Source organism: Octopus bimaculoides, chromosome 20, assembly GCF_001194135.2.
Source record: "Octopus bimaculoides isolate UCB-OBI-ISO-001 chromosome 20, ASM119413v2, whole genome shotgun sequence".
Taxonomy (NCBI): Eukaryota; Metazoa; Mollusca; class Cephalopoda; order Octopoda; family Octopodidae; genus Octopus; species Octopus bimaculoides.
This window is the reverse complement of record NC_069000.1, coordinates 40,889,572-40,899,917: the sequence shown is the minus strand read 5'-3', so window position 1 is coordinate 40,899,917 and position 10,346 is coordinate 40,889,572. Positions and strand designations below refer to the sequence as shown.

Genomic DNA, 10,346 nt, shown 5'->3' with positions numbered 1-10,346 from the left:
ATATTCAGCGTGACACAGTGTGACAAGGCTGACCCTTTGAATTACAGGCACAACAGAAACAGGAAGTAAGAGTGAGAGAAAGTTGTGGTGAAAGAGTACAGCAGGGTTCGCCACTATCCCTTGCCGGAGCCTCGTGGAGCTTTAGGTGTTTTCGCTCTATAAACACTCACAACGCCCGATCTGGGAATCGAAACCGCGATCCTATGACTGCGAGTCCGCTGCCCTAACCACTGGGCCATTGCGCCTCCACTGCTAACTCACTATTCACGAATGAAATATTAAAAATACATGATGATTTCAACGACAAAAGATTTCATACCGCACAACCATTTTAACTACTACTTATAAAACGAAAACGTACTGTATGAGATCCCTATCAAATATGTCTTGTGGTTGCTCAATAACAACTCGTCTGTAACTGGACTAACCAACTGAAAAATAATTCTGGAGCCATATAACCATCGTCCCATAAACAATTTATGCATGGGAGCTTACAACACACTAGCTGGAGGATAAAAGCAATATTGACAGGAAGGCTAGCATTCATTACTCACTTTACATTTCGCTTAGTATATGTCGTTTCTGATCGGAGCTAATGAATATCAACTTAATGAATGAGATGAATATGCCTCTAGTTATAGAAAATATCGATTGTGCCACAGCAGGATAGACCGTGATGGAAAAAATATATATAAACAGTTGTCGAATCGAATCACTTTATATTAAAGTATGAAGTAGGTACAAGTGAAAAATTAAACAAACTATGTCAAGAATAAGAAATTGCAAGTAATTAACGTAGAATAAAATTGAAGTAAGCCTAAAGATATTAGTAAATTTTAAAATTATAGTAGAGATTAAAACAAGTAAACAAATAAAAATATTAATAAAAAGTATAAGCAAAATCACTTGAATCAGAAAGCAAAATCACTTGTTTTCCATTACAATTCAGATAGTCAGCGCTTAGTTACTGAAGCAGAAATATCATTAAATCAAATATTCTGCTGAATACCACAGATTTGCTTATCAGTTTCCCGACTTTAGGCAGTTGGGCTCTGTCCCTTACTAACTGACAATATGTTCATCTCAGATCATGAGCAGAAGCAGTGGGGAACATCATAGCCTTGTTAAGAGGGACTCTTTGAGAATCGAATAAATGTAACAAAAGTAAAGTTTGAAGGAAATATTAACCATTTACCATACATGTTAGGGGTAAGCAAATAAGAAATGACAGTTGTTATCCAAGGACAAAAATCGTGTTACAGAATGTCCTTGTGGCAGGTTCAACCCGCTGGCTCCGAAGGGATACACATCTGTAATAGTTTTTCATTACCGCTGCCTTCTTTTCCTCAGATTTAACAAAGCTTTCGGTTTGTATCATTTCACAGTTTTGTTTTCTATGAACAATACAAACATTACTTTTAAAGTTCTAGAACATTTCTCTTTTAGTGCTAGCAACGTGTGAAAACCGTTTTTGCGTTGTTACTTTTGTCACTGGCGTCATTGTTGTTGTTCGTGTAATCATTGATGTTGTTTTTGTTTCTCCCGGTCTTACCATTGTCTGTGTGAATACTTTTTGTCATCGTCGTCGCCGTCGTAGTGGTTTTGGCGTTAACAATTAAACAAAAGATATTCAACAATAACCATTTTTTTTTCTAAAAGCAAAAGCAACTGACCGACCTTTCAATAGTGACGTAAATACATGAGAAAAAAAATCAATAATGATGTTTGTAATAATGGCTTCAAATTTTGGCCCAAGGCTAGCAACTTCGTTGGAGAGAATAAAACGATTGCATCAACCCCAGTACTCGACTGGTGCTTGTTTTATCGACTTCGAAAGGATAAAAGATGTGATCGAGATTAAATGGTCCATCCTAAAGTAGTGTTAGGTAACAGACCGATTATATAACACTGTGCTCATCAGAGGTAGCCATTATGGAATGAAATATGGCGACTGCTCTCTATTGCTGGAAGTGAATATATACGTTTTGTTGCAAGTCGGCAAAAGTTTTCTGGGATGTATATAACAAGCGAGGCAGCTTATCCTAAAATCTCTATAAGAGAGGCAAATAGTAACTCTACTGAAAAGTAATGGCTGTTAGCACCTCAACGTGGTTGTTCCGTACAGAACACTGTTACTATTCTTTTTAACCCCAGAAGAATACCTGCTCCAGCCGGTTAGCGACACAGGTAGTGTCTTGTAAACCAGCTGGAGGAGGTGTCCTCCTGGAGTTAAAAAGAGCAACAGAATTCTGGACGGAATAATAAAAAAAAGGTTCTTGGCAGAGTATAATATATTTGAAAAAATGAGTAGAGATAGTTTTGTTGGGGGTAATTTTTATTTTAAAGATAATGTTTACAGTTAACTCTGATGAGTTTCGAGTTTTTCGATCGCCGTTTTCAAGCTGAAATTCTGTTGTTTTGAAGGTTGTTTATATAGCAAAAGACTTTTTCTTACAAGTATACAAATAAAAAACAAAAACAGGAAATAAAAGATAGAAAATTTTTTTTAAATATAGAAATTTAAAACTTGTATAAAAATTAAAGTTAAAAAATAATAAAAGAACACAAAAATTAAAGACAACAGCATGTATGAAAAAGGAAGAAGAAAAAAAGGAAAGAAAAGAAGGAAAAAGATGGAAGGTAAGAAGACAAAAAGTAGTTGAAAATGGTAGTGAGAAGAGATTAGACTATCAGGAATAAAGAAATAGAATACTTTTAGGAGTGGTCAAAAAAGTTGTTGAGTTCTTGTCAAAAGATGGCCTTTGTGAATCTATTGATTTGAGGTCATTTTATTCATTTTTCACAGCTGGTATGGTGTGCCCTTAATTAGTCACTTATATATACACACATACATACATCCACTTACACATACATCCAGACATCTATACATGCGTGTATACATACATCCACACACGCACACATACACACACACACACATAGATATACAGGTAAGTACAGTTAGCAGTTAGAGTAACCGTCTAAGGGATAAGAACATCCGTTATTACTACCGGTGTAAATTACCTACGTTAACCCTATCCGTGGGTATGCAAGAAAACTTACTAAGTTTGATAAAAGCGTTACGACGCCTAAAACTTAGTGTATGCCTTTGACTTTCACTTTATAAAAAGGCAATGAACATGGCATGACGGTATACTAATAAATGTATTCTGTTTGACCAATTTTGTTTTTATTTTCATGTAGAGCCAGTATATTAAAACTTCGTGTTCAGGTGTAATTTTCCACTCATTTTGCAGTTGCAATACATGCTTGCATTCATTCCGCCGAAGTCGACTTTGACTTTCATCTTTCGGGGTTGATAAATTAAGTACCAGTTGCGTACTGGTGTCGATCTAATCGACTGCCCCCCACTCCCCAAAAATTTCAGGCCTTGTGCCAAGAGTAGAAAAGAATACATGCTTGCATTCGAGAAAGTGAACAAAGAAAAGTGGGTATCTATAAAAATGCAAATTATTAACGAAACGAAATACAATTGCCTATTAGTCTTATCAAGTAATTTTTAAGCAGAAAAGCAAAATAAAAAGAAAATTAATTAAATTCAAAAGTAATTTTTTATTACTTAATTAATTCAATATTAAATACATTTTATTTATTTTAGTACAGTTTTTTCTGCAGCTTTTTTATTGTTTCAAATTCAATGTGTCGCTCTCAATTTTAACAGCGCCCAGGAAGTGACATCATTCTTCATAACCCGAAGTGAATAATGGCGTCCACTGCTAAAAGCAACAAACCAAAGACTAATGAACAAATTATTGCTGGTTTCCAGGAATTACGGCAACAACAACGTGCCCTCGCTTCTAAAATATCAGAAGTAGAAATGGATTTAAAAGAGCACAAGTATGTACATTTGATTTGCTTTTCATTCTTCTTTTATATCCTGCTATAACCATCTCCACTCAAGATTAGTCAGAATAAATATTGATAATGATTGATATGAATCTCCTAGCTTTATTAACATTTTCTTCGTTACGGAATTATTTTTCAGTGCTCGTTTAATTGTTTATATAATTAATTTTATAATGATTTACTCTTAGTTCGATCATATAAATTCATAAAGGAAGGAATAAATGAAAATATACGTCTAAATGCAGCGAATTTTTATCTTATATATTTTATAATTATCAAACCCTCTGGAATTATTATAAATGCATAAATTTCTGCTTCATCCACTTGAATATTCTGCTTTCTTGACTCGACAACAGTTGAACATTTATTTCATAGGGAAAATGAAGTGTTCAGGTAGTTCTTATATACTTTTCTATTTTATTTCGATTACAACCAAGCTTCCTACGTGATAGCTTCAGTTTAACGTTGCTAAATCACCACCCATGTGTCGAATTAATTATCAACCTTCCGTGTTCTGCTCCCCACGTGTGTTATACACATCCAGGCACTATCACTGGATGGATAGATACCAATAAAGGAAGGTGAGAATAAAATGTTGCACGCTATTGGCCTTACGGAAGTCGGTAAGGAAAAAAAAGCCGGAGTAGAAGGGTTACAGTTATCCGAAACTTCTACAGTTTTTTTCTTCACACTTAATTTTTTTCTTTTTTTTTTTTATCTACACCCTCGAAAACATATCTCTGCAAAATAACTATTCACCTGTGGAAAATATAATTATTATCCTTCATTTAGTCAGTATAGGAAAGAACTGTTTAATATATATTTTTAAAATATCCATTTATTAGTTTATCATAAAGGGACGTAACTCTATTATGAGGCTAAACCTGATGTCATTTTAATCTGAAAGTTTACGAGAGTATTGTAGTTCGCTTGAAGCATTGTGTACCTTTTCCCGCTGTGATAATTGCTTTCGAGTAAAAGAAAGCCTCCCTTGTGACTGCAAACTTCAAATTGAGTTTGGCTTTCTTCCTAAATCTAAGAAAGCAGTAACAAATTTGGCAGCCTATTGATTTGAAGTCTGACTTAACTGGAAATAAAATCCCAGACAAATTTAAAAGACTGACACGAAACGGACTGAGGACCTGAAACGTGTGTGCGTCGTGTCCTTACTCTTCAGTTACGCATTAAACTCCTTTTTAATTTTTTTTTTTTGTACTGGTATGAAGGAAGGGGCGGCGCACATGGCGAAGATGTAAACGAAAGAAGTGGTAGTGGGGGGTTGAAATTTTGAAGTTGCGATTTTTAAAAAATTCTTTTCAGAATCGGAATCTCCATAGCCTAAAACGTGAGATTCCGTAAAAAAAAAAAAAATTAAGGTGGGGAGGGTTTCTTGCAGAAAAGAACATAATTTACAAAGGTAAACAGTAAAGTGATACCTTGGGCAAGTGTCTTCTACTACAGCCTCGGGCCGACCAAAACCTTGTGAGTGGATTTGGTAGACGGAAACTGGAAGAAGCCCATCGTATATATATATATATATATATGTGTGTGTGTATATCTGTCCCCGTAACTTAGCTGTTCGGCAAAAGAAACCGATAGAATAAGTATTAGGCTTACAAAGAATAAGTCCTGGGGTCGACTTAAGGCGGTGCTCCAGCATGGCAACAGTCAAATAACCGAAACAAGTAAAAGAATAAAAGAAAGTAAGAAAATAGAGAAAAAAAAAAAAAGAATGCACACTCCAGTTACATGTCATGCCAGGAGAAATAGTGTTTCCCTCCAAGTTGTTGAAACACCAAGATATTAACATTGCTGCAGATAATAGCATGATGGAGGTGCTTGAACAGTTGAGCTATCTCCTGAGCATTAGCTGTTACATCAGTGAGTTGGGATACTCCTGAAGTCAATTATATTCCCTGTCAGTAGTCTAGCACCACCATCCCCAATTTCTCAAAAGACATTGGCTTAAAAGGTATAATTTACCAACGGATTGTAGAGACGCAATGGCACAGTGGTTAGGGTAGTGGACTCGCGGTCATAGGATCGTGGTTTCGATTCCCAGACCGGGCATTGTGAGTGTTTATTGAGCGAAAACACCTCACTCTTTCTTCCTGTTTCTGTTGTGCCTGTAAGGGTACACGTGTCTGTGGAGTGCTCAGCCACTTGCACGTTAATTTCACGAGCAGGCTGTTCCGTTGATCGGATCAACTGGAACCCTTGACATCGTAAGCGACGGAGTGCCAACAACAACAACCAACGGATTACAGTATTCCAGTGCTTAATCTACCTGCCATCTCCTTTATAGCTTTAAGAACTTCCAATATATGAAATAAGTCACTAATGGTGGCATCTCAAGTAAAGCATCTATTTCTATCCCAAGGGCAAAGAGTAACTCCATCAAGCCTCTTCCCATCATCTCTAGATGATGACAATGGTTCCAGAGCTGGGATGGTGTTTACCTTGGCTAGTATTCATTTGGCAACCGATGTAACCTGCATTTAGTCAACATGATAACATAAAGGCCTCCAGAATCAAAGCACCAAAATGACACTTCATTCCCCCACATACATCAACCCTGAAGGCAATGGGAACGCAGAGATCATCCAGGCTTATTAAGCCAGTGGTGTTTGCTACAGGCAAAGTGTCAACTGTCTTTAGCTCTCACAAGAAGTAGGCAGTAGCTTCAGTATTGATCGAATTCAACGGAAAGGGAAATGAAATGGTGCTTTGTAAATTGTCCAGGCAATATTCTTTGTTCTGGAACTAAGAGTTGAAGCCTTCCCTGCAGTTGTTGAGCCTCAACCACCTCATTGTTGGAAGGGAAATAATGTTGCCGACCAATATGGAACAAGGAAGCAGGGCAGAAATAGAGAGTAGCATTTATGTCAACATAGAACCCCAATTTATTTGGATGCTACTCCCTGGGTAAGGGATACTGAAATGAGGTTAATAGTGACCAAGCTTTTGAGCTTTTCATGAATTACATTGTCAAAGACACATAGATAACAAGAATGAGGGACTGACCTTCAGTACTTAAACTTAGGGATAGATAGTTCTTAAGAATAAAAAAGGAATTTTGATAGTGTTCACTTACATTACTATCATTTTGACAGTTCTTTTTTTTTTTTTTTTTTTTTTTTGAATTGCACTTCAAATTACAAGATTGCCTCCAGACTGGTCGTGTTTCTTTTTAAACCATTTTCGCTGTCTCTTTCTTTCCAGCCTAGTAATAGAAAATCTGACAGACGTTGATCCTGGTAAGAAATGTTTCCGAATGTTGGGTGGTGTACTTGTAGAGCGGACGGTGAAAGATGTCTTGCCTGCTATAGTAAATAACAAGCAACAGGTAAGAATACTTTAAAATAATTTCAGTATTTCTGAATAAAAATATTCTACTGAATTAAATACTTGCTGACTTTTGAAATATATATATATATATAGGAAAGCGAAATCGTGATGGCACCTATGCCCAGCGTCGCCTTCCTGGCACATGTAAAGACATTTGAGCGAGATCGTTGCCAGTGCCACTGGACTGGCTCCTGTGCAGGTGGCACGTAAAATACACCATTTTGAGTGTGGCCGTTGCCAGTACCACCTGACTGGCCTTCGTGTCGGTGGCACGTAAAAGCACCCACTACACTCTCGGAGTGGTTGGTGTTAGGAAGGGCTTCCAGCTGTAGAAACTCTGCCAAATCAGATTGGAGCCTGGTGTAGCCATCTGGTTTCACCAGTCCTCAGTCAAATTGTCCAACCCATGCTAGCATGGAAAGCAGACGTTAAACGATGATGATGATGATAGTAAAGACGGTTCTGGTTCAATGATGCAAACTCCTTTTTAAAGTGATCTAAATTAAAACCTCTCATTGAAATTTCATATTAATTTAGGTTTCAAACAATGTCAAAAATGATAGTCATTTTGCTAAATCCTTAATTATTTTCAAAACTGAATTAAAGGCAGTATTTTTCATTAGAAATATGGTGACAAATGATTTAAATCCCATGAGCAAATGGATAAAAGCATTCTACCTCCCTGAATCCAATGACTGCTGTATCAACACTTTTGCATTCAGACTACTCTGTCAGATGTAATGCTTGTGTATTTTCATTGTTTCAAATTAATCATATATTATTTTATAGCTTCAAGATTTCAATGATGTGATTGTTTATTTTTAGAATTATATTGCTGGGTAGATCTGACTGGTTTGGGCTGGATATGGCTGGTTTAATCGCTAAAGGGTTAAAGGTTCAGATTTAAAAAATTCTATTTGCTTTCTAGAAGGGACTGTACCCCTGGCCTTCACAGGCTCTTTCAGATAGCAATACCTAGGCTATGTGAAGCATCGGTAATTGATAATGGAAACATTGTGGCAAGGAATCTTAAGCCTTTAGCATTTGAACAGGTCATAGCTGGCCCAAATATTCTGCATGCTTTATGCTAAAACTGACCAGATCCAACCTCTCACACCTACCCTACAATGTCATTCTAAAAATATATAATCATAAGCAATGCACTTGACAAAGAATTCCGAATGCTAAAGGGTCAACGATCCTGCTAGGAATATGGTGCTAACAAAGGTTTCAGTAGCTGTTGATTAGTGAGTGAAGTAATTTTGATCTTAAGCATAAGGTTATATAAGCCAGACTTTGTTGATTGGATACCATATCGATGTTTCTTTGATAGTTTTCACGTGTAGAATGATGTGGCTGGTGTAAATCCAATTGAATCAAAACTTTTAATGGTTCCTCAGCTTTCCCAACCATTCTTGTTTATTAGGACTTGTTAGGTGTCATCACTTGTAACTGTTTGGGTTTGGGCTTGTGCACTTGATCAGGTCTAAACATTAGTTTAACAGCAGATTTCAGAATATGCGTGGATACGCTGGAGTGATTTCTAGTTTCCAATGAAAAACTGGAGCTCTGAACTACAAATTAACAAAACACCTGTAAATTATAGAATGAGAGCTTAATTAATTACAGCTAAATAGACTTCAATAAGTATGGCTTTCTTCCAATTTCTTTCTACCAAATCCACTCACAAGGATTTGGTCAGCAGAAAGCTATAGTAGAAGACACTTTATCCAAGGTGTCATGCTGTGGAATTGAACCTGGGATCATGTGGTTGGGAACCAAGCTTCTTACCACACAGCCACACCTGCACTTATATGTATTTTAGAAATTTGGTCATAAATGCATTGATTGGTATGTAATATTCTTGGGTAGGCTTTGTAAAAATTCCTGTGATTCATACTGTGTGGGATTTTGATTATATAAAAAGTCGTGAAAATTTTGACTGTATTCTCAGATGTGTCAGTGGTTGTAATACTAAAATTGTTTGTTTATTTGGCAGATGTCCAAGTTAATTGAAACTTTAAACAAACAGTTGGAATCCAAAGGTACAGAAATCAACAAATATAGAGAAACCCATAACTTAAAGATACGTGGTGAAGAAAGTAGTGAGGTGGAGAAGCAAGAAACCAAGCCTGGCACTCAGGGTGTCCTTGTCAGTTGAGAAGTCGAATCTGGGTGCTTTTTGTTTTTTTTCATATTAATTATAACTCCACAATTTATGAACAGTTAAAATATATTGTCTGAAACCTTCAATGACTGAATAAGTTTCGTATTTGAAAAGAAATAAACTAAGGATGGCTTATTTACGCTTTGATGTTGTAATGTTTCTACCTGAAGATTCTTTCAGCTTTCTTTTAACATTTATTTATTTATTTTGTCTGCTGCACTGCTCTGATTTGCCTTTTAGGTTCTGGCAACACTTTAATAAACTTCCACATGGTTTTATGTTAATTATCTTTCCAAGAATGGATGAAGTGCGCAGGAGAGGATATCAGCTTGTGTGTAGTGTGTTTGTAATGTTGTTCTTAACCCTTTTTGTTTGTGGAAAGCTAAAACAGCCATATGTGAAGTCATTATATATTCACATGTTTTGACTAATTCTATATAAGAGAGTGTGTGTGTGTGTGTGCGCGAACTTTACTCTGAGGTATTAACACCAGAATTATATTAAAACCGGACTAAGTATATTGCTTATTATTCTCAAGTGCAACACTTTGCATTCTTAGTCTTTATTATAATTTGCCAGAGTCTATTCTTCGGTTCTTTCACCTGTAACAGTTAAGGCTATATGGAATCACTGCCTTCAGTAAGATATTAAAATTTGTTAGCTTAAGTCTGAACATTCTACAGAGTTACTATCCTGAGTGTGTGTGTGTTGACATGATAGCTTTAATAACACCCACTGTTAAACATGCTTCAACATATTAATGATCATAGTGAATATCTTGACCCCACATTAATTACTGATATACTACAAAAGACTTAGTGTAGGAAATCTCTACAAGTCTCCTTTACAGACACCATCCCTTTACACACTTTAACCTATGGGAAGCTTTGAACCCAGTACAGAAAACACCTGATAATTACACTATGTATTTCTGCTATTTACTATAATATATATATATATATATATA

The 10,346-nt window shown here is 36.2% G+C and overlaps 1 protein-coding gene across 1 annotated transcript; it reads left to right on the top strand.

Moving 5' to 3' along the window:
- Positions 1-3,694: 3,694 nt before the first annotated feature.
- Positions 3,695-9,514, top strand: LOC106877963 (prefoldin subunit 2). Its single transcript, XM_014927040.2, has 3 exons — positions 3,695-3,855; positions 7,087-7,210; positions 9,212-9,514. Exons 1-3 carry the CDS (start codon positions 3,722-3,724, stop codon positions 9,371-9,373), a joined length of 420 nt encoding a protein of 139 aa, XP_014782526.1. The 5' UTR covers positions 3,695-3,721; the 3' UTR covers positions 9,374-9,514.
- Positions 9,515-10,346: the final 832 nt, after the last annotated feature.

Coding starts and splice junctions, on each gene's coding strand:
- LOC106877963 (XM_014927040.2), top strand. CDS start 3,722: ATGGCGTCCACTGCTAAAAGCAACAAACCAAAGACTAATGAACAAATT. Junction 3,856..7,086: donor ATGGATTTAAAAGAGCACAA/GTATGTACATTT, acceptor CTTTCTTTCCAG/CCTAGTAATAGAAAATCTGA. Junction 7,211..9,211: donor TAGTAAATAACAAGCAACAG/GTAAGAATACTT, acceptor TTTATTTGGCAG/ATGTCCAAGTTAATTGAAAC.